At 42.0% G+C, this 25,314-nt stretch overlaps 1 protein-coding gene across 2 annotated transcripts in view; it reads right to left on the bottom strand.

The window, feature by feature from the left end:
- The window catches only part of FCHSD2 (FCH and double SH3 domains 2), a 112,507-nt gene that overhangs the window by 72,197 nt on the left and 14,996 nt on the right, over window positions 1-25,314 (bottom strand). For both annotated transcript variants that reach the window (XM_032679074.1, XM_032679075.1), the window contains exon 3: window positions 14,520-14,565. In XM_032679074.1, coding sequence (XP_032534965.1) covers window positions 14,520-14,565 — 46 coding nt within the window. The remainder of the gene's footprint in view (window positions 1-14,519; window positions 14,566-25,314) is intronic.

The following is a 25,314-nucleotide window of genomic DNA, read 5'->3' as shown; positions in this document are numbered from 1 at the left end:
GTGACTAAAGCTTTAAAACTGAGATCAAGCAGGAAAATTAAACACATCACTTAGAAAAAAAATAAAACTAACTCCATTCAGGACTGTATCTTACCCACTGTGTCTAAAATTCCAAGTTTTTGCAGAGGAAAATGCTTTTCACTGGAATTCCTAGAGACAAAAACGAGCGACTGCTGACACAGAGCCTGCAGAATGCAGATGGGCTTTCCCAAGTCTCGTTTTAAGCAAATACACCAAAATTCTGCTGAGAAAAGCCAACAAAATCTGGTTCTAAAAGATGTGAAACAGAATCAGAAGCGAAGTGAACTGCATTCATATTGAAATCAGCACCGAGAAATAAAAGATTTTAAAAGAACAACTTTTCTTTAGCCCAAATTTGCAGTCTGGTCTCATCTCTCCACTCCAACCTTTCTTTATCAGGTTTTTCATTTTGACTTCTTTATAGAAAACCTGTGGGTTTGAACACAAGACGTCAAGCTCGGCTCTGACGGGACTTAATTAACTTCCCCAGGGCCTGGTCATTAGAAAACATTTAGATATTGTTGCAAATTTACATAGTGCTGGACAAACACAGAAGGAAACAGATTTCCTACCTGGAAGCAACACAAATAAAGCCACCAATAGCCAGGATAACCAGAGTATGGTGTGACCTGGCAGCTGCAGGAATTCACTATCACTGAGGGTAAAATAGGCAAGAGATTGAGAGAAGTGAACTAAAATCAGAGTTTATACGCAAGGTCTCGGTACTTCAGAGATTCACAAACAAGGAGTTTAACAAATGGGACAGAAAAACACTTGTGTAGAAGGAAAGCACAGGAATCTGTATCAAGTATTGCCCTAAATATGGAAAGGAAGTTTTTGTTCAACTCATTTCTGTTGCTCTATGAGGGATATTAGTACTTTGACAACTGAGAAAGGCATTCTGGCAATAATAAAGTGGAAAAAATGAGTGAAAATGTATGTGAAACGTGAAAAAATGATCACTGAGAAAGATGAGATCTCACTCTTTTCCAAATCAGAGTCTAATTTGTTTGGGCAAGAGAGACAAAAAGCCAGATTTAGATATTAAAAGCCAATACAGTGCTGGTTAAAGGCAGGGAAGATCTACCCACAGCAGGACTGAAGTCACAACCCTGTACATTTAAATACAGCAAAAGAGGATTCACTGAAATCATTTACTCCCTCCCTGAGGTATTCAATATATGGGCAAGAAAAGCCAGGGATGACCAAAACTGAACCACCTATGGCAAAGCTTTTAGAAAAATCAAGAATTAGAAAAACAAAGACACCATCGAAATACACACACAAACCACCTCAGCAGCATCAGATGAGTGATTTAATGAGCCCACACACTAGTAGGGATGATAAAAAAATGATTTAAAGGAGGGGCAATTCATGGGACTAAATTGCTTCTCGCCTTTCAACACCACCCTAAAACCCTGCAGGATTTTTCTTCATCAAAGTTTGGATCCCATTCTTTTGCTTTCTCTGAAATTCAATCACGGCTCATCCCCAGATTATGAAAAACCCAGGCACAAGGTCACCTTGGCACTGTAGCTGCTCTGTGTAGTTTCATTTTTATTAGTATTTGGGAGTTTATCTGCACATGCAAGCAAATACATCTTGCAGACACTCTGAAAGGCAGCAGTGGCAGCTCTTCATTTTGTTTGTCATTCCCGACTCCCACAGCAGTGAAATTTCTGGGCACCTTGCCATATTATATTTAATTAAAAGCCACCCTGCTTTTGATTCTTTAGTAACTTGGTTACCAGCTCCATCGACCACTTAGGCAGGGAAAGGAATTTAATATAAAACTGCTTTTCTATTGCGTTTACAGTGGAAGTCCAGTTTGCTTTAAAAACATAGAGAAGTAAAACAGAGGAAAAGTTGAGAGAGAAAATCAATGGAGTTTATTAATGCTGTGTAATAGTTTATCATTTGGCAAGCCAAATTCCTTTCTTCAGGAAAGAGGCAGTTCTCCCAGAGCACCTCAATAATTATTTAGTATTACAATACTAAATAACAGCACCTCGATAATCTGTCAATTCCTGTGCTGAAGTCTGATATCAAAAACAAGAAACAAGAGGATCTTTGATTTAAAGGGCATCTCCTGCAGCCCTCAAAGAGGGCTGATTAAACACATCCAGTACAGGTACACCAGTGGAAGGTGTTTCTTGGATAACAAAGGCTGGTTGGGAAGGCATCAGTTCTTTTCATTTCAAGGCTGGGGTTGCTCTTTTTTTAAATGGTAGAAAAACATCCCAGCAGCCTCCAGTCATAGTTTTAAACCCCTGACATCATATCGAAAGTGGTGATTTGCCTCTCTGATAACCTGAGTGCAGCAGGATTTCTAACCCACAAAACCACCTGCAAAAGACTCAACTGCAGCAGCCAAAGCAATTCGTGATGATTTTCCCCTGAAACCGGTAATGCAAAGTGAATTTTAACAGCACAAATCTGAGAAAAATAAAGAAAGCCAACACAGGTGATACTCCAAGAAGAGCTGGTACTGTGTTTTCAATACTAACTCCAAGTAAAGAAAAACCAGGCAATATCACATGACAGGGCTGGGGACAACACACAACCAGCAGCGCAGATGTTCTCCTGTCTTTACTGCGAAATGCTTTTTAAAAATGCTGAACGCTTGCAATTTAAGCTTTAAATACTATCAGAAAGATCATAAACCATCCAAAAATCCACAGAATGTATCAGAAAATCAGAATAACAGCAGGGCCTGTTCCTGCACCCCCCAGTGCTGAACACACGCTGATACCATCAGGCCACACTTGTGCTCGCACCAAGTCTAAATTCCAGCAGTGCTTCCTCAGCATTTCCTAATCCTGCCATGAATCAGCGAACATTTCACGCTCCTGAGCCTGGATAAACTGGGAGAATAATCAGGGAGAAACTCTGTCAAACACGACAGTAGAAAGTGGCTGAAAGAGTAAACCTGTTTATTCCTGTTATACACAACACTGGGAGGCTTGGAGCTGGTGGAATTTTACAGCTTGCTTAGTGCAGACGGTTTTCGTGGAGAAAATATCATTAAGTGTAAAGTCATTTTTGCAAAGTAGAGAGTATCTTATTTTTAGCTATAGTCTGCAACTCAAATTTAGCTACATTTAATCTCTCAGCTTGGAAGTCGAGCCTCACTTCGGCTCCATGGCTTATAAAAAGAACACAAATTTTAGGAACTGAAAAATAATTTGGAAAGATGTTTTCAACATTTCTCCCTTCCAAGCTCTTCGCCTCATTTCTTAATGCAGGAGACACATGGGGGATAAACCCAAACAGAAGATGTAGATAAGTCATATGAACTTGCAAAAACATATAATAAGAGGGTTGTTGTTTTTTTTTTTAAGAATCAAGAGCTCAGTGTACTCACACAGAGCAAAGAATGGGCTCATCAGCCTCAAAATTCACTTGTCCCTGTCAATTTTCACCAAATATTCTTATGTGCATATTTACAGCACGTTTTCAAAACCAAAGGCCTAAAAACATCTACACTGACCCCAAAGTTCAATTTTCCCCCCTCAACTTTCACCAAATAGTCTTCTGTGTATATTTACAGCACGCTTTCAAAACCAAAGGCCTAAAAACATCTACACTGACCCCAAAGTTCAATTTTCCCCCCTCAACTTTCACCAAATAGTCTTCTGTGTATATTTACAGCACGCTTTCAAAACCAAAGGCCTAAAAACAAGGACATTGACCCAAAAGTTCGCTTTTCCCCTTTCAATTTACACCAAATACTGTTGTGTTGATTTACAGCATGTTTTCAAGACCAGAGGTCTACAAATGAGCTCATCCATCCTGAAAACTTCACTTTTACTCTCTCAATTTTCACCAAATGTTCTGATGTGCACATTTACGGCATGTTTTCAACACCAAGGGCCTACAAATGGGCCCATCAACCCCAAAGTTCACTTTGCCCCCCTCAAGTTTCACCAGATATTGTTAAGCATTTATTTACAGTATGTTTTCAAAACCAAAGGCCTAAAAACAAGGACACTGACCCAAAAGTTTGCTTCCCCCCTCTATTTTCACCACGTATTGTTATGCGAATATTTGTAGCACGTTTTCAAAACCAAAGGCCTAAAAGCACGTACATTGACCCCAAAGTTCATTTTTCCCTGTCAATTTACACCAAATATTCTTATGTGCATATTTACAGCATGTTTTCAAAACCAAAGGCCTAAAAACATCTACACTGACCCCAAAGTTCAATTTTCCCCCCTCAACTTTCACCAAATATTGTTATGCATTTATTTACAGTACACTTGCAAAACCAAAGGCCTAAAAACAAGGACATTGACCCAAAAGTTCGCTTTTCCCCTTTCAATTTACACCAAATACTGTTGTGTTGATTTACAGCATGTTTTCAAGACCAGAGGTCTACAAATGAGTTCATCCATCCTGAAAACTTCACTTTTACTCTCTCAATTTTCACCAAATATTTTGATGTGCACATTTACGGCATGTTTTCAACACCAAGGGCCTTCAAATGGGTCCATCAACCCCAAAGTTCATCTTCCCCCCTCAAGTTTCACCAAATATTGTTATGCATTTATTTACAGTATGTTTTCAAAACCAAAGGCCTAAAAACAAGTACATCGACCTAAAAGTTTGCTTCCCCCCCTCTATTTTCACCACATATTGTTATGGGAATATTGGTAGCATGTTTTCAAAACCAAGGGCCTAAAAACGGGCCCATCAACCCCAAAGTTCATTTTTCCCTCCTTAAGTTTCACCAAATATTGTTATGTATTTATTTACAGTATGTTTTCAAAACCAAAGGCCTAAAAATGGACTCAACAGCACCAAAGTTCACTTTTCCCCCCTCAGTTTTCACCAAATATTGTTGTGTGCATATTTCAAAACCAAAGGCCTAAAAATAGGTGCATTGACCCAAAAGTTTGCTTTTCCCCAACCTCAGTTTTCCAAATTGAAAAATTTTAGCATCGTTACACCTGATAACAGTTGTCTTTTTGTTAACTTCTCTTAAAAAGGTAGAGAAGATTTGTTGTATCCAGAAGACACTTCTATGAACATGTAGAAAAAATAATCCCACTCACAAATCTCACCCCAACCCACATTTACTTGAGGGTGTTCACAGAGATTCTTTTCTCTATTTTAAGTAACCATAAATTATCAAGAAAATAAAACCAGAAACCCAGCACCAGACAGAAAATATCTTTCAAGGCACTGCTATAAATACGAGAAAACCCATGTGATAGGAAAAATGCAAATTTTTAGCTGGTCTATTTGGACAGACAATCAAAAAGCAAACACAGATGTACTCGGCATCCTGGACAGGAATAAATCCAGGAGCTCACAGATTTCACATCTCAAAAAAAATGTGACCAGCATTTACTATTTTTATTTTTTTTAAATTACCTCTTTATGACTTGTAAAGGTAAAAAAAAGCTTTGAGCCACATTTGGACACAATCAGAGCTAAGAAAACCAGTGCTGGGATTTTTTTTTTTTTTTTTTTTTTCACAAATCTGTAGGCTTCCTCCTACTCAATTAGTTTCTGTTTGCAAGCAGTATGAAATGTGCTTTTATTCTTGTTAAAAAGATGACAAACTACCTTTTAAACCGCAAAGATCAGTGTATTGAGCATACTGCTCAGGAAATGAGCAGCAGTCTCTCTCATGAGCAGTTTCTGCCCAGCAAAAAATACAAAATAATACTGAAAAGTAAGAGAGGGATAGCAGGAATAACTAGAAAAATCTCAACACAATTTTGGTGACTGAAAAGAATGTTTTACATTTCTACATTAAAATGCAAATTAACATTATGAATTGTTCCTGCACTATACTTACACTGGATTTTCAGTTTATAATGTCACTAATTTACTCATCAAATCACATTTTAAAATGTTTCCTCAATAGAACAGAAGTTCATTCATTGTTAAATCTATAGAAATCTCTCAGTATAAAGCTTATTATTGCATGGTCTAATTTGCTTTTTCACAGAAAAAACTTGAAAAATGATTATCCACTTCCTCAAGTGCACTGGTGTAACTGATACACTCAATAAACACCACTGAAATAAGGTGCAACACTTTCGCAGAGGGGTTTGTTTAATTTTTATTTCAGTGACTGCACCAATCCAGTAAACAAGTGGAGCCCATCATCCATATGGATTAGATACAGGCCAATATATTCATATATTGGTTTATTTTCCAGAATCCAGCTGGACAACATTCTCCCTCATCTAGAGCACGAAGCTGTTCAGTTAGTTATTCCTTCCAAAACAACGTGTAAGGCAATGACCCAGTTGAGATGAGGCTTTGCTGCCATCCAGACCAAAAAATATAACAATAAACGTTTGAGGCAACAGCTGTCATTTGGTGGACTACCAGAAATAACCTCCCAGCATCTAAAAGCTGATGTGAAACTGCTTTTCTGTTTGTGTTGTGCAACATTTCCTTTACATATGGGAAAAATCTCTTTGATTTTAAATGAAATCTTATATATTGCTGCACATCTGCAGCTCCAGAGCCTGCAGTGAACACGAAGAACAAGACTTATTTCCCCAAAACGTGCGAGAAACATCCTGCCCGTTTCCTCCTATATTTACTGAAGGAGTGAGCTGTAGATAGAGCTGCCTGCTTTGCTGGATCACATCCTTCTTTCCTTTCTCCCTCCCTTTTTTGGGAATGCAGGTAGGACTAGCTGGTAAAAGGCCTTTATCTGTGTGAACAAGTCAACTTGTGTGTGTAGGGTCTGACAGTGAATAATCATTTGTGGCAGATTCGACTTAAACATTCTCTGTTGGGTTTTTCTTCTTCGAGCTGTCAACACATCCTGGTTTATCCAGGTCTGAAAGCAAAACTTCCAAGATTGGAAAGAGGAAGAAGGGAGTATAGTTTTTAGAACACATCTACTGAACCTTTAAAATAATCCTCTAAGACAAACAGCTTCAGCAGCCAAGAAGCTCTGCCCAGTTTACATTATATCCATCTAATAAACTCCCGGATGTCAGGCACAAAAACTGGATCCCTGGGATCCATTCCATCCAGAATGGAAAGGATGACAGGCTGCTCCTGCAAAACTACATTCAAGCACTTTTACGGTGTACACACAAATTACGTATTTTAATTTTAATTACTGAACAGTGAATAAAACGAGCTTTACCTTTTTTTTTTTTTAAAAAAACATTTAATAAGTGGATCTTTTCAACAGTTAAAGTAACATGATCTGAGAAATGTGAAAAGGAAGAATAACTTCTCAGAAATGTCACTATCCAAAATACAGTCACACATAACCCCAACCACTGTAGTTACTGCGCAATCACACATTTATTTTTTCTAAAAGTCCTGCAGAGGAAAGGAGTAAAAACTCTCACAAATTCCCTCTGTGCGCCCAACATTTGAAAACCAGCTGAACTATGTGAACTGCAGAAAATGTAATCAGCTGAATTAACCAACTGAACTAAGCCAAGAATGAAACCCTACACACCTTTTTTACTGTGAGGATTATTTTTTTAAACCATAGTTTTCTTTTTAATTACATCTCAGTACCATTCTCAGGCAAAGCAGTGATTGCTGGTTTTCCCTAATTTCAGTTGTAACAGAGAAGGTGCTTATTAGGTAAAGAAGCAGAGTTATGCTGGAATACAAAGTTTTTTTGAAGTAATGGTTCCAGAAAAAACGAAGATCTAGAGAAAGCGCAAACAGAAGGCAAAATAAAGTTGAGACAAATGGATTTTGAGTTGTTTATGGCCTGCTAGAAAATCTGAGGAAGGGATGATAGGTGATGCTCATCCACCAAATATTCTTACCTAAAAGCTCTGGGGAGTTAAAAATAACCCAAACAGCACCAAACACACACCAGAGCCATCTCCAGCAGTGTTTGCCAACCAGGATGCATTTCCCTCGCTCCCAAGGAACTGGTACCATCCCAAAAGCTGGAAGCAAAGGCAGGAGAAGAACAAGGCATAGTCATTCCCAGGGAACTGGGAAAACAGAGTGGCACAAACAGCCAAGGAGGTGGTTCAGGCAAGACCTGGGCTGTCAAACATCCATGAGAATGAAAACATATTCTTCCCAAGGGATGCAGTTTGGGAATCAACACGCTCCAAGATTTTCCAAGCTTAAAAGGAACAAGGACCTCACCAACTTCACTGAACTCCAGTTAGCCCAGGAGGTTGGAAGAGGTGACCTCCAGCATTCTCTTCCACCCAAAGGACTCCGAGATGAATATGAGATGCATATGAGGTATGGAAAACTGGGAAATAAAAGTCTTCCTCTTGGATACCCAGGACGAGACATAAGAAAAGACACACAGGAAAAAGGAACCCCAAAAAGATGCGGAAACGACTCCGCAGGGTATCGGTGGCTCGGAGTTATGACTCAGCTACTCCAAGTTTCCACTGGGTTTATTTTTAAAGCCTTGAAGTTGTGACTTTCCTGCCCCCTTAAATCATGGGGAGGAGAAAAGCAGCTCTTGGGAAGGACAGCTGTTTGGACTGAATGTGTTAGAGAAGAGATGAAATGCTGAAATAGTCCAAAAAAATTCCCAACACACGCACAAACTACAGCAGGGATAACTCCTGGATAACTCCACAGGCTGAGAGATCCTGATTTCACTGGAACTGAAAGGCCAAGCAAAAAGGAGCAGCTCTGAAGAAGAAAGCTTTTCATCTGAAGGCAGAACCACTTCCAAGGATCCGAATTCCAGGCAGTGGATGCTTGGGAGCACAGTAATCGGAAAGAAAAATAAGGGCTAAAAGCAGCCTAAGAGAAAGTTGCTTGCATCAGTTCAGCAAAACATGGAGTTTCTTCATGAAGGGCTTTCTTTGTAGGAACAGCGTAAATCTAAGCTTAGCAACCCCTTTATAAGGAACTTGATGTTTTCACTGAAAATAGAAGCTGACAGTCCTCCTCTGTTCTTAGGGAAATATTATTTTAACCAAAAGAATTCCATAAAAAGTGGAGCAGATAGCCTGGCATTTTTAAAAGGCTGCCTTTAAAAATTCTTTTTCAATGGACTTAATATTGCAGTACAGGACATTTTAATTTTTCTTTTAACAGAGCAGCCAGTGAGACAAGACCTAAATCAGATATCTGACTTTTTCCCCCCCCTTGCTCTAAGTGCTGCCATGTGTTTCTTGGAGATGAAAAAGTACATGAAGGACTGAAAGTAAAATCTCCATAAAAAGAGAAGGTCAACGATAATATCGTTGGGAATGTCGCTCATGGACCCCCAGCCTTTGTTCCATGGAAAGTATATTATATTAAATGTTAAAGGGACATTTAATATTGAGAATTCTAAAGAGTTTCTTGTTTGGGGGGAAAAAGGGGAACGTGCACCACGAGCCTGAAGTGTGACAAGTGCAGAATGGTACCAATAATCCCATTATAACACCTGATTTGTCAAACTTGTCTCTACAAGTTATTGTAAAATCCACAATAGTGTTCCCAACCATTTATGAGATGGAGCAGATCCCTCTTTGTGACCTTCACGGCCACTGATTTCCATGCTTTGTTGGGAAGAATGGTCTGAATAGCTACAGAGCCCTCCACTTCATTTTCTTCCCCCCCTCATGGGTATCCTGGTGCTGTGAATGGGGAATAGAATCCAAAGGTAGCACCAGGCAGGTGTTTCCTTTCTGGAGCCAATAAATTGTGGTGATTATGCCCCATCAGGGCTCAAAGGACCGAGCCAGGACATCAATATGCATGATCTCATGTCAGGCAGGGTCCGGGAAGGGGATGGATCCTCTCCCAAAACATGGAAAAATCTGTCCTGCTGAGATTTCAGGCAAACTAACAGAACAGTCCAGGCTCCAGGTGTGTCTGAAGCCACAGGCATCCACACATTCCACACCAAATAGATGAGATTTTTCAGGAATAGGGCAAGGAACAAAAAATCTTGCAGTGGTTACTCATTAACACTTCTTCGTAACTCAGGTTGAAACACAGGTTTTCCTCTCTCAGTGAATCCAAAACAATAATTCAGAGAACACCAGCAATTATCCAAAAGAAATATCCTAAACTGAGTCATAGAATCATGGAATGGTTTGGGTTGGAAGGGACCTTAAAGCTTGTCCAGTTCCACCCCCTGCCATGAGCAGGGACACCTTCCACTAGCCCAGGTTGCTCCAACCTGGCCTTGGACACTTCCAGGGATGGGGCAGCCACAGTTTCTCTGGAAAATCCAGTCCAGGGCCTCCCCACCCTCCCAGGGAAGAATTCCTTCCCAATATCCCACCTAACCCTGCCCTGTGCCAGTGGGAAGCCATTCCCTGTATCCTGTCCCTCCAGGCCCTTGTCCCAAGTCCCTTTCCAGCTTTCCTGGAGCCCCTTTAGGCACTGGAAAAAAAAATAGGTAAAATTGAAAAATTGAAAAAAGTAGGAAAAAGAAAGGAAAAATCGGGAAAAATTAAAAAAATGGGGGAAAGAGGGGAAAAAACAGAAAAGGGAAAAAAATAGGGAAAAATAAAACAAAAATTAAAAAACCTAACAGAAGTAACTACTAAAAAGCTGCTTGTTGGGTTTTCAGAGCAGGCACCTCAAGGATTTTTCCTGAGCTTCCACAGAGGGAAGACCTGGAACACACCCGGACACCTTTTCCCCTCTGAGTCCATTGCCAGGTTGTGTTTGCCAAGCTGCAGCTCTTCAGCCACATGGGATTTCAGAATCCACCCAGGGGACTGTTTTCCATGCTGAGGGTTCTACTTCCAGCACCATTCCCAAGTTTCCCAGCTGTTCCTGTTCCAAGTGCCCCCTATCCTCCTGCTCTCGTGGTTAATGCAGCAATAAATCAGTGTATTTGCAAGAGTTTAGTCTTGTTTCTGTCCTATCAGAGACTTATATTTGGCTAAAATTCCCCCAATTTCGCTAACCCCTAATTAGGGAAATACTATCACCTTTCCAGTCTCCATAGGATAAAGACAAATCAATTAATGGAAGAAAAATGAGCCACAGCACCAGGGAATAAGACACAGGGGGGGGAAATCTCTTATTTTAACCCTTACAATTTTAATCCACTGCAAAATTGCTAAAAAGGTCACTGGATGTGAAGTGAAACATCCTGTCAGAGTGTGGGTAAAAGAAATAATCAGCTTCTATTTTTGATTTTTAACACTAGAAAACCACTATATTCGGGCACTGCAGCCCAAAAATGTTGGTTAGATCCATTAAATAAATTATATGTTATATGTATTTATGAAATAAGTGCTTTATATATGAAGTGTATACACACACGTTATCCACATACAAAAATTGCTGCAGGAATGTTGCAATTTTATAGAAAATAGCTAAGTACAGATTTTGATGGGTGGAAATAAGTGGGTTTTTCAAGGCTGGTGAGGCAAATGGGTGAAGGTGATCATTTTACATCTGCTTAAATCCACCTTTCCTCTTGTTCCCCCTCTGCTCTGACCCTCTGCCATCACTTTAATCTTATTTTCAGGCTCTTCCTGATCATTGCCATCGCTGTACTTCAGTCCCAGCATCCACACAGGGAATGTGGGGGGTGGAAACTCCCCTCCCTTTTCTTTTCTCCCCATTTTAAAACGTTTTAAATGTATTAAGTTTCTCACTGCCACAGCAATCAACACCGAGGCCACTCTCTCTGATCCCAGATAAGATAATTGCTTTTCCTGAGCACCCACATCTCCTCAGTGCTAATTTAACCTCCAGAAAACACAGAGAGGAGGAAAAAAAATCCTAATAATTATTGCCTTTTTTGAAAAACCCAAACAGAAACTTCTACACAAGCCTCATTTCAAAGGCAGCAGCTCATGGAATGGACTTTCACACCTTTTTTCCACACCGTCAATGCCTTTAGTTGAAGTTCTACAGTTAAAAACTCATTAACATGCAGGGAAATGAGGAGGTTATTTGTAAATTCCAAGGGGTTGATTGCCTGGAATCACGTTTTACTCCGAAACAATGATAATGAAACATCAAGCAAAGATGACAAGGAAGGTCACCTGTGTGTTCCCAGCACTCAACACCAAGAGGAAAAGACTGGTCTCTTCAATAAAAAATATAAAATAATAATATGTACAGTGCAGATGGAATTATGATCTCAAAAAAAAATCCCCCAAACCCAACATTTTCCTTATTAACACGCTGAGTAAACCAGTTTTTTTGGTAGGTAGCAGCAAAAGCACACCTTCAATAAGTTGTTCTTTCACCCAAACAAGGATTCTCAGCCTCTGATTCCAGCTCATTAATCATGGAGAACAGCTCATAACAACAATATAAAATTGCAATTTAAATGCTATTACCAGGCATGCTGTTAGTGAGAAAGGAGAGCTCTTGGTTGGGAGTATTAAGGTGAGCCTTTAATTGTGTATTAAATAATGCAGCACTGAAAATACAAGTGGAAGAGCCAAGCCCAACTGATCCAGAAAAGTGCAGAGCCACAGGCCCAGGGATACACTGGATATTCCTCCCACTTATTCCAGCCTCAAAAATCCAGGAAAGAACCCACTGGGGACAGACAATAAGCAACAAAAACTTGGGTGGCAACGGGTACAACAAGGTGAAAAACATTCTGTAAAAGGAACTCCTCGACCAAATAAGACACAGAGAAATTTAAACACAGGTCCTGTAATTCCTCCCATCCATTCCCAGCACTTCCTGCGTAATTAGGGGGAAGTTCTAAACACTGACCTGGTGTTTCCCTTGCCTTTGGACAGGTTCTCCTGCTCCCAACAAAAGCCCTCTGTGTTTGGGAACTTGGCACCCACGTGCAGGGCACCAAGACACAATTTTGTTGGAAAAAACAGCAAAGCTTGCACTTCTGGGAAACTTATTTTCCCTGTCCACCCCTTCCACTCCTTTTAACCTGCCAAACCCAAGAATATTCTAAATTCCTAAAGGCATTTGGCTAGAATCTGTGAAAAGGTTTGGTTGAGAATTTCCAGCTCCCTTTATCGCTGGTTTTAAAGGAATATCCCATTATCAATGGAAGCGACTTCCCACTTCTTTTGAGCACAACTCGTCTCCCCAAAAAAGGTTTCACGGGCAGTTTTATTACCACCACCTCCAGAACAGAAAAATCCTTTTAGAGGCCCTGGAAGAACCATCCCACATTGTCCTGGAGCTCCTCAGCGATCCAAGGAAGCGATCCCACAAGCCTTCATTCATCCCAGCAGCCATTCAGTGGCTCTCAAACGATGCAGCTGCATTGCTGGAAAGCTGGGGGGGGGTTAAATCCCAGGAGCTGAAAGCCTCACTTGTTAAGCCTGAGCCTTCCAAAGCTGAGAACATAATTATTTTTCCAACTTATCACGACTATTCCCTAAATGCAGTGACTGTTGTGTCTCTGCATGTAAAAGACATTCCCGGTGTCTCACTGGGACGTGAATTAAAAGTGAATTTAAATTCTCTCCATCACTACAAAGATCACCCAATACCTGCTTTGGAGCCCGGTTTCAGGAGGCAGGTATTGATCCTGTCACTGAAAAATCCCTATATTTCATCAAATCAAGTTCACCTGCCGATGGAATGGATACATTCCAACGTAAATTCATGTCCAAAGAAAAACTGGAGTGTCAATAACTTACAGAACGTCATCAGCGAGTGGATTAAATTCAGCACAAATTTACTTGGATTTACAAAGCGTTTTCAGCCAAGTTTGGGGCAGAAAAATCAGCCCTAAAAACCTGCCCGTGGCAGACACAGAAATCCTCTTTTCCTGCCAGAAAATCCAGCCCCCGGAACGCGTTTGCTCTGTTATTTTGTGGGTGATGCAGCACTAAAAGGATTTTTAACATCCTAAAACTTCCCTTAGACCCAGCCCAGTGCCAGGCTGTGCTCCCCCATTTCCCTCCTGTCACTGCCCCAACACCAATTCCAACATCAGGCACGTCTCCAGTTGGATATCGAGCCCTCACGAGCTCAGATTTTATTCCACCTTTAATCTATTCAAAAATAAATTAATGTCTTTTTAATCTTCAGCTCCAAGAGCCTTTCCTGTAAATTAAACAGGCGGTTGCCCCTTATTAGATGCTTTTTAATTTTGGAACCAGAGAGGGGAAAAAAAAAAAAAAAAAAAAAAAAAATCAATCCTGCCTCTTTTCTCCCCAACAAATCAAAATTCATTCCACTCCCTATCATGAGCAGGAGGCCAAATCTGCTTTTATTTCAGCTGAATGAGAAGCTGCTCCCACTGAGGAATGTGAATGTAAATTTATTTTGGAGCCAGTGTGCCAGAACACATTTCCTCTCCCTCTAATTGACCTGATTTTACTTTTTAACTCAGGTTTCACACTGAATTCTGAGAAAACATCACCAAGAGTTGACCGACTTTGTAACAACTGGGGAAAAAAATTTTAAAAATGTCTTCTGGGCCCAAGAATTTTGAGTCAAACTGTCCATGGAACCCCAGAATGGGCTCAAGCCCTGCACAGACCAATCTGATTAGGAACTTCAATATTTTCACAGGAACTAACTTATGGAAAAAATAAATTAAAACACTGTGGAAATTTGCTGATGAACAAATTACCCCAACAGAAAAACAACACAACCATTAAAATGCTTCCAGAACCTACCTGTGCATATTCCTTCTCAATTGCAGCTCTTTTCTGACTGAAGGCTCTGAAAGAGGGGGAAAAAAAAAAAAATCCATTAATACCTAAACCAACCCACCACAAATTCAATTTCCTTCAATTATCTTCTTCAAGCTACACAAGAAACTACCAAGCTTCAGGCTATGCCGTGAGCAAAAGGAAAATCTAATTATATTTAAATTAGTTACACAGTCATTCTGGTGGCACATCAATTAAATAAAAAAAAAAATCCTCAGGAACATCCTCTAATAAGGAATTCTGGACAGGTTCTTTCTCCTCCATCTCACCATGAGGAATATCCACATTCTGATGGGTGTTACAGGCTCACTTTTCCCAACAGGATGTGAAACAAAAATCTAAAAGCATCGTGATTGTTTAAAATTCTTCCCAGAAGATCTGGCCATATTCCAGCTCCAAGGATTAAACTTCCCAAATCCCCCCCCATGTAGCTCCGTGGGTACCAAGGGCTGTGACTGAACCATGGAACACCTCAATATGAATAATAAATTATTAAATAATAATAAAAATTACTATTTTGTAAAGTATTCCAAGTATTCCACCTAATATTACAAAACAGTTTCTTTTAGGATCTCCTGTTTCAAATCTCAGTTTAGGAAACACCCGGAACCCAAAATATCCTTTTAAAAGAACTTGGGTTTTGACCAAAATGATAAAGAACCGCACAAATAACTACAAGGAACAACTGAAATGTGCCATCAGTGTTGAAAAGGTGAAAGAAAACAAGCTGCTGTCTTTGGAACCTAAATCTGGGAACTCTTTCTTCTCCAATTCCCAGGTAACTGCAGTGGAAAACATGGAATCAGAGGTAAATTTTCAGGATATTCAGTTTACACCCAGCCTGGATACGGAACGTTTATTTTACCTGAGGTCTTCCCCCCCATCTGAACCAAATTCCACTTAAACTGATGGCATAACAATGCTAAAAGCCTGAGATATCCCTAAAAACCTCCAAGAAAAGTTTTACACCAGGGAACTAAAACAAAATCAGAATCAAATTTACTCCCAAAACTGCCTGAAATCTTGGACTTGGATCGACCACAAGCTCCGGCACAAAGAGAATGGATTTTACAGCAGCACCTCATTCAATCAGAAATATTTTACATTTTAAATTTTTGTATTTTAAGTAGGGGGTTTACAGAACAGGTGGGCAAGACAGCACATAATTCAATTTACAGTATACCTAAATTTGTGTTGGATCTATGTTTTGATGAATGAACAAAATGGTTAAGTGCAGGTAACATAAAGCTGGTTTTATCCTTGGGACAATTTATCCAGGAATCCTTCTGCAACAACTATAAATATATCACCAAACAGAACAAAAATAACAGCCTGGAGTAGCCAAATTTCCCAGGAGAAAACCCTTTTGAGCAGGGGAAAAGAAAAGGCTGACTAATAAATGCATCAGGGAGCAAATTCCATGCGTGTATATCTTGATTTATCGTGCAAAGCTGGGATGTTCTTTACTGTCATTCAAGATGGAATTTCAAATCCATTCATCTCATGAAACAATTGGGTTTATAAGGCAATGAAATGCTCTCTAACTGTTACTGGTAAGTTTTTAAGACTGTATTTAAAACACCCAGGTCAATTTAGTACAACAGGTGTTCCAAAATATTGTGGGATCTTTTTCTATTTTCCTTGCAAATCAGCATAACAATGTGAAGGAGGAGTCAGGTCAGTGGACAATGAGACTTCAAGGAGTTTTCCAACAGAGAAACAGGAGAAACTAGTGCCTGGATGTCTTGGGCTGGCCATCCTTCATGAAAAATCAATATATTAACATTAAAATATACGTTAGTGATTTATAAAACAGAGTTATATTTGTCCAGTTGTACCAATCTCAAGATGAAAGTCACACCTTGCACAGCAAAACCAGTTAAACCCAGTGACACCCCAAAAATCAGAAAGGGAATTAGGTGCTGTATGAAAATTTAACTCCATGCAGAGCTATGCAAAAATGGAAACAGACACCCCGTGGCCAGGGCTCTTGAATAAAAGAAGGGGTTAAATTTGCATCAGTGAATGTATTTCCATTTAAAGCTGAGAAATTCAACAAGGCCAGAATCACATTTGGAACAAGGTCACGATAAAGGTCCAAAAAACCAACGGATTAACTGGCAAATTGGTCCAACTCACCCAACACGAGCAGTTGGGGTTAATACATTTCTTTGGTTATGAACTTTCAGATAAATTGTTTGGCAAATTTTAATGCCATTAGAAAATCCTTCCGATTTCCACGACCACGCAAAGCACCAGAAAAAGCACAAATTAGTATCTGAAACGTCCAAAAAGAAGGTTGGACTAGAGGAACACACCTTTTTCTGACCTTGACCTGAGAGCCCCCGAGCCCTGTCTAACAAAAGCACAGCTAAAACAACGTGCTCAGCTTTACAAAGCCTGGATTTCCCAGCTCAGCACAACTGGGAGCAGCTGAGTTGACCCTTTCAGTGCCTGGGAGGTGATGAAAGGAGCAGGGGAAAATTAATATTCACACACACTGCACGGGGATGGTGACTCGCCAAAAGGCTTTTTAAAATCCTTTTCAGAGAGGCTACTGAATCAAAACATCATTTTCTCTTTGTTTCATAATTAAAACAGCATTTTCTCTTTGCTTTATGAACTGTCAGCAAGTGAAAGCCACATCAGGTGATGCAGAGCCAGGGAGAAGATCCATAAAGCCCCGATACAATGAGAAAAGGAATGGGAAAAAAAAAAAAAACCAAACACCAAAAAGGTAAAGGAATAAACCATTTTCCCTTCTTTCACTATCATGAGTTATTAAGGCAATTTCAAAATTTGGTTAAAAGTGAATTCACCCCATCAAAAATTCTTAGTAAAATACTAAAACACGTTGCTACTGGTTGGTTGATTGAGTCACATTTAAACACTCAAAGAGGTGAATCAGGGAATTTTGAAATATTCAAAAATTCCTAGCTTCCCAGAAGGCAGCTCAAGGATAATTCCTGACAGTTACAACATATGCCAGTGGAAAATTATGACTTTACAACTTGGAGTACAAATGCTCAATGTGAAATCATGTCCAAGCTAACACTATCCTGATTCATTGAGGTGAAAGTACACAGAATTTTCCATTAAAAACATGGAAACTGCTCTGGTTTAAGAAAAAATAGAAGGAAAATAAAAAGGGGAGCAACCCCACAAAGCTCCAAAGCCACTATCAAGGCGGAATTGCCACAGCTGGTTTGGTTCCTTTTGTCCCAGTGACAAAAATCACTCCTGAAAAATCTCACTGCCACCTCTGCCCCAGGGAAGACGTGCAGGAACACAGGCTGAGGCCCCCCCTGAAAATCCCAATCTACCTCTGAAACAAAACCTGCACACAGGAAGTTAAAATCCAGCCTTAAATATCAATTCCTGCCTCCCTGAACGGGCAGATCTCAGGTGCCTTTTCCAGTGATGAGATGGAATTTATTTCTTGGAAGCAAGGCAAACAGATCCCAACGCACGAGCACCAACCCTGCTGGGGAACAACACCCACTTCCAATATTCCTGTCCCCCATGGCACTGCAATTCCCAGCTTAGCCTGGCTCAAGGCTGGAGTGATCCTGGGCAGGACTTGGCATTTGCCTTTGTTGACCTTCCTGAAGCTGTGCCAGCCCCTGTCACCCAAGGTCACCCTGGACATGGTCCTGCCTCCAGCAAATCAACCTGCTCCCCAAATTTAACACTCCTTAACCTGCCCAGAGCTCCATCCCACCATGGCCACGGGGTGTCTGTTTCCATTTTTGCATAGCTCTGCGTGGAGTTAAATTTTCATACAGCACCTAATTCCCCTTCTGATTTTTGGAGTGTCACTGGGTTTAACTGGTTTTACTCTGCAAGGTGTGACTTTCATCTTGAGATTGGTACAACTGGACAAATATAACACTGTTTTATAAATCACTAACGTATATTTTAATGTTAATATATTGATTTTTCATGATCCATGTCCTTCCTGGAGTCATGGATCCAGCACAGACCTCTGTGGGACACCCAGAGGTGTCTGAGGGACACATCCAGAGCCAGTTGGACTTTGCAGCACTGCTCCCCACTGCTTCCAACGGGGAAGTCCGGCCAATTTTCCACCCCCTTATCAGTCCCCGTGTCCCTGACGTGGCCATAAAGGTGCTCCAGGACACTGTGTCAAAGGTAACACGTTCTCCCTGCCCACATTCCCAGCTTTCCCAGAAGGCAATCGGACCCAATTCACCCTTGGCTGCTCCAAATCACCTTCTTGCCCCTCCAGTACATGACTTCTTGGGAAAGAAGCCTTGAAAGAAGCCTTGAAAACGATTTCTGGGAGGTTTTGCTCCGTAATATTCCCAGGAAGCAAGGGAAAGTAAGGCAGCCTCCTTCCAGCAGAAACGGGTATGGAATTCACCTTTCTCCAGCCATCAGGAAGCTCCCTGATTACCATGAGCCTTCAAAGATGACTGGACCATCTGGAGTGTGAATAAGCTCAAACCCTGCAGTGCACCTGCATTTTCAGGAACGTTTGATCCCAGCTCGGTGTGGGTTTGGCTGGGATGGAGTTAATGTTCTGCACAGTGGCTGGGCTGGGATTTGTGCTGGGAACACAAAGTTCAGAGCAGAGATAACTCAGGGATGGTTTGTTATTGCTGAGCAGGGTTTGCCCAGCTCAAAGCCTTCTCTGCTCCTCACACCACAGAACCACAGGCCTGGGTTGGAAAGGACCTTAAAGAACGATAGTTCCACACCCTGCCATGGGCAGGGACACCTTTCACTAGCCCAGGGTGCTCCAAATCCCCTGTCCAACCTGGCCTTGGACACTTCCAGGGATGGGGCAGCCACAGCTTCTCTGGGCAGCAACTTCCCACCAATGAGTGGCTGGGAGTGCACAAGAAGTTAAGAGTGGAGACACCCAGGCCAGCTGAGCCCAACTGACCCAGGGACATCCCAGACCACGTGGCATCATGCTCAGCAATAAAAGCTGGGGGAAGAAGGAAAGGGGAATGTTTGAAGTGATGGCATTTGTCTTCCCAAGTCACAGAATCATAGGATCACTGAGGTTGGAAAAGCTCTCCCAGCCTATGGAGTCCACCCCATGCCCGATGCCCACCTTGTCCCCCAGCCCAGAGCACTGAGTGCCACCTCCAGGCCTTCCTTGGACACCTCCAGGGGTGGGAACTCCACCACCTCCCTGGACAGCCCCTTCCAAGGCCTGACCACCCTTTCCAGGAAGAAATTCCTCCTCATGTCCAGCCTGACCCTCCCCTGGCACAGCTGGAGGCCGTTCCCTCTCCTTCTGTCCCTTGTTCCCTGGGAGCAGAGCCCGATCCCCCTTGGCTCCCCCCTCCTGTCAGGGACTTGCAGAGCCAGAAGGTCCCCCCCGAGCCTCCTTTTCTCCAGGCTGAGCCCCCCCAGCTCCCTCAGCTGCTCCTGCTGCTCCAGCCCCTTCCCCAGCTCCATTCCCTTCCCTGGACACACTCCAGCCCCTCAACATCCTTCTCCACTACACCTGATGGATCCTGGCTTTCCTGGGAATGGCTGAGCCCCTGCCTGCCCAGGGGAAGTGAGGAATGAATTCTTTACTTTGCTTTACCTATTCAACTGTTTTTCTCTCAATCCACAAGTTCTCTCACTCCCACCCATCCGATTCTTCTCCCCATCTCACTGAGAGGCGAATGAGGGAGTTCCAGGGCAAGGCTGAGCTGACAGACTGGGATAAACCAGATACTGAATTAAAACACCCTTTGGAATTCCAGCTGCCACTACAAAAAAAAAAGAGAAGCAACCCTGAAACACTTGGGAGGAGGGAGGGGGGCCAAAATGTTTCCCCCCCCCTTGCAGGAAAACAGGATTTCTTAAGGCATGCCAACGTTCTTGTTTGGTTTAATTCAGTACTTTTATCTGGATTCTCCTCCCACTTTCCCCAGTAAGATGAAAAATGCAGCCCAGTGGATCAATGCACAACGGAACAAGTGCTTTGTTTTTAATTTGAGGACAGGTGTGTCACTAACAAAGGCACAACTGAATCCACAAGTACTTGAGGCAACATAAATCATCCCCGTGGTTCCGCTCAGGGCAGGGGTTGGCAATAAATGCTGAGATAAGATAACACAGCAGCAGCTCCATTCCTAATGAGGGACTCCAGGAACACCATCTAAGCAGATTAATATTCCCTCCCTGTGTCCAGCAGAGACAAAGACAACATACCTGGAGCAGTAATTAATCTACAGAAATTATTCCCCATGACAAGGCTCTCAGGTACTGCCTGCATCAGGCTCCTCTTTGTGGTTTCCTGTTGACTGAACGTTTTCAAAGAGCTGCATAAAATTCTGAGGGTCTGAAGGGTAAATTATTTTCCAGAAAAAACCCTGATTTTATACAAGTTATTCATACTCAGGCTGCAGAAAGCAGAGCAGCAGCCAGAGTGCAACAACCCAGCGTATTCAAATTTGGAATGTGATTTATAGAATCACAGAATGGTTGGGGTGGGAAGGGACCTTAAGGATCATCCAGTTCCACCCCCCTGTCATGGGCAAGGGCACCTTCCACTAGAGCAGGTTGCCTTGGGCACTTCCAGGGATGGGGCAGCCACAGCTTCTCTGGGAAATCCATTCCAGGGCCTCACCACCCTCCCAGGGAAGAACCTCCTCCTAAAATCTAACCTAAACCTACTCCTTTTAGTTCAAATCCTTTTCCCCTTGTCACAAAGTACCCACAGCTTCAAATTCCAAGGTTTTTGTAGGTTGGGGAGTTCATACCATTACACAAAAGACTGGCTTTCCTTTTTCCAAGCCAAACTCCTCCCAACACATCAACTGCTGCCTGGGATACAGCAGGAGAACCATTCCCACCATTCCATGCCTGAAGTATCTCAAAATTCCCATCAGCTTGGTGATTCCACACTATTATCTGCAGAGAACTGGATAGTTCTCCATGTTTTTCCAGCTTTCCATAAAGTTCTGACCTGGTATCAGTAGGGAAAAAGGAAAAGCATGAGAAGGAACAACCCCTCTTTCCCCTCACACCCACAGCACAGGGCTGGTCCACTTCCAAGGGACATCTACTGCACAACAGGACAAAAGGATGGTGGGAGTGGGTTAAGTGGCCTTGCAGAGGGAATTCTGGCTTCTTAAACAATGGCAATAATACCAGCATTAATGTCTGGATCATGCCTGTGATCCTCTTCCCAGGATATTTCCCTGCCCCTTGAGCCACCTGAATAGTTCTGGAGCTGCAAAGCCTAAAGATTTGGAACTCGAATATCCCAGCCAGCACTGGCTGGTTTTGGTGATATTTCTGCAGTTTCAGGGCGTTCCTTTTATTTATAACTTATCCAAAACTCATAAGAGACCAACCCAGCTTTTATCCCGACAAATACTCTGGTTTTCCAACCTCACTTCATGCCAACACGTCCATTCACTGTAGTTACTGTTCAGAAATAAATACCTTTTAACACCTGCTAAATCTCACATTCGTTTAATAAATGCACCTAAAGGAGATGACCTGGAATCCTGGTGCCTCCAATCATTTTCTGGATAGTTGGATTCCATTTAAACATCCCCAAATTTCAGGCAGTGCTGACTCTCTAAGCCTTGACTTGCTCTTGCAAAAAGGCAACTGAAGAAATTCCAAAGGAGAAACTCACTTTTATTTCATTTAAGAGCAGAGTCTCCAGTGCCAAAAAGTACTTTAAATTCCTTTTCAGCCACTCCAAGAAACAACAACAATAAAAAAAAAAATCACCAGAAGTCACGTCACAGCAAATCACATCTTTGATGTTTGGTTTTAAAAATAACAACCTCTCCTTTGTTCAATGGTTTGACATCACCTGAACAAAATGATCTCTTCCTAGAAAGGTGACTGTTTTACATGCACAGTTACCTGCCAGGTTTATGCTACTCCTTTATAAACAAGCAATTCCCCAGCCTTCTTATCAAAGAGCAGAAGTTCCACGGTAGGTTTCAATAATATCAGCACTATTACTATTTATTGCCTTTGTTGCTGAAGACTTTGTCCCACCCATTAAATAAACTCTACACTAAGTCACTGTGTTGGACATTTGGCAGCACTGTTCAAACACAGTTCTGCTGCCTGGATTTTGGTCTCCAGTCTAACTTGCCATCTCATATATTAAACAACCATCCTTTCCCTTCAGCTTGGAGACGATGTGTAGAATTTCCCCCCCCCAAGTCCTACAGAAATATCTTCATCAAAATTCACATCACAACATTACCTTGGCTCTTCTTTCCAATGCATCAGTTTAGATAAAGATTTCCCCTGCAATGACTGAGGGGGGAAATAAAAATGGGGACTACTGGACTCCTTTCCCTGTCTCCTCCACTGCCTTGGAAAATGTCCTGCTGCTCCCAAGCCCATTATCCCCCATTTTTCTCCTCCTCATGTCTCTGACCAGCTGTAGATGGAACTGATATTAGGGTTGGACTCAATGATCTTGGAGGTCTTTTCCAACCTAAACAATTCCATGATTTTATTGTATTGTCCTTCAGCACCCAAGCAAAGCTTCCATATTCCTCCTTTACTTCACACCTTTTTCAAACCTTGCCCAATGTCCTTCAGCTTCTTGCTCAGCCTGGCCAAAATTCCTGAGCTCCCCACACAACGGGATGCTTTGCTCCTTAGCTTTCTGGGAGTCTTCCTTAGGAAAACTCAGCTAAAACCACCAATCCAAGCATATTTCCCCTTCCTGGCTGCTTCCCAGGAGGTTCTGCCCACCAGCTGCACAAGCAAACTCAATTCTGCTCTCTCCTGACAGGGATCCTCCAGGTCCTGGACTCAATTTGTGGTCACAGATCCTCCACTAGCCCGGACAGGATTCCCAAAAGCCAGTTGCCAGCCTTCCTCCCACAGCAAGTACTGACACCACAAACATCTCAACACAGCACAAATGTGGCCTCAGGGCCAAGACTTTGAACAAGAACACACCAACACAAGGTTGCAAGATCCCACCAGTTGTGCAAGCACAAACCCCAGGAGAACAAATTCCAAACCAGACGAAATTTTGCCCACAGTGAAGCTCCTGGATGCAGCATGAGAAGCCAGGGATGCTTCCTGCTTGAGGATCAGCTCGAGGTTTGGCTGATCTCAGCAAGGACATCTTTACAACTCCTGAAGCACAAATATTTGGGACATCAAGGAACTCTTTGCTGGCTGAGTCAAGGAGTTCAGCTCTCCCTCCTCACCTCCGTGTACTTCTCTGGGAAATACGAAAGAAATAAAAGTGGACTCTTTTTTTTTTTAAACTTGACTTTCATATACATGCTCTGCACTGCCTCCTCTTTAGTCTCACTCTTAAAATACCCAGCTCTTCCTCAAAAAGTCCTGCAGAAAGGGAGGAACTGGCAGATCAAACATCCTCTAACACACCGGAGCTCTTCTATCCTCTATAAATTCCTCACCACGACACATCTCTCTATTTTCAAAGTGTTCCCTGAGCAAACACGAGCCCCAGCATCCACCACTTTTATAGCCAAGTACACACTGATCCTGTGTTGACTCAGCTCCTCCAGGACATTCTACCACCCTGAGGAGCCCTACTATCTCCTTTTGCTCCCCACAGGATTTACAGGAACTCACCAACCACGTCCAGCTCAGTATCTTTGTGCTGCAATTAAAAGCTTGTTCCTCCCTCGACTAAAACTCCTCATCTCCCACAGCTCTGCTGCAATTTGTCCCTTGCAATGTTTGCTCTTTCAATCGCCACTTCTGTTCCACCAAGATAAACTACACCGGAGGAAAATTCCCCTGAATGTCAACAGAAGTGTTAGAGCTGAAAATGCTTCTACCCACGTGCAGAATTTAATGATTTAAAGCAGCACGCAGCAAATTATACGGCAAATATTGTCCCTATCAAGGAATCAAAGTTGTGCCTGATACGTCTGGGTCAAAACCAATCTCCTGCCTTTCCTGGTGGATTCACTGCAAGTGTTTTATTCCACTTTTCACATACAATTTTCAGTCTCTAAATCAGCCTCCTGCCATTCCTTTCAAGCAATTTTAGGGACTACTGTTCTAACCCTACTCAAAGGAGTAAAATACTAAGATTTCCACGCCCACAGCGAGCAGAGAAAGGAGATCCTGCTTTGAAACACAAAACCCGGTCTAACTTTGAATTTCTTGACTTCAGAAGTTCTCACACACAGAACAGCTCAGGCTGGAAAAGACCTAGAAGATCACCACTCTTCATCACGCCCTGCTCTTCAGAAATTCAAATTTTACAAGTGGCCCTTCCTCAAAAGCCCATTTCTATCTTTGTTTGCTCGTCTAGTTTAACTGATGCACTTAAAATGTGCAACTGCTCCACATAATGTGTTGGGAAGTCACCACTTTTAGTAGGACATTAAGAGGTCAATCACAACTGGGATAGGCCAGGGGTGGAATTTTAGGTGCTCCTTATAAGGTACATCTTGGTGACTCCCAATACAAGCTTTTAAAACGTGCTCAGCCAAGTTTATTTGATTTAACCCGAAATATTAACACGCAGGCAAAATGCTTCAGCGTGACAGGACAAACCCACAAACAAACTAGAGATAGCTGGGATTTTTATCACCACAAGCTCCCAATTTGTGAGAATTTAAACTCCTTTTTAAGCTATTGAATATGACAAAGCAATTCCCTCCCCCCCGTTTGCTTTTGAGCTCAGATTTTATTCATCATTTTTAACATCCTAATCCAATTTATGGACGATAAATTTCATGGCAAACCACGAAACATCTTCGCCTGAGAAGCGACCCTGTGGCGACGCAGCGAGAAAAAAATTCCAGACAAC

The sequence above is a fragment of the Chiroxiphia lanceolata genome, chromosome 2 (assembly GCF_009829145.1).
Source record: "Chiroxiphia lanceolata isolate bChiLan1 chromosome 2, bChiLan1.pri, whole genome shotgun sequence".
Taxonomy (NCBI): Eukaryota; Metazoa; Chordata; class Aves; order Passeriformes; family Pipridae; genus Chiroxiphia; species Chiroxiphia lanceolata.
Note: the sequence above shows the minus strand (reverse complement) of the source record. Positions and strands in the feature narration are given on the sequence as shown.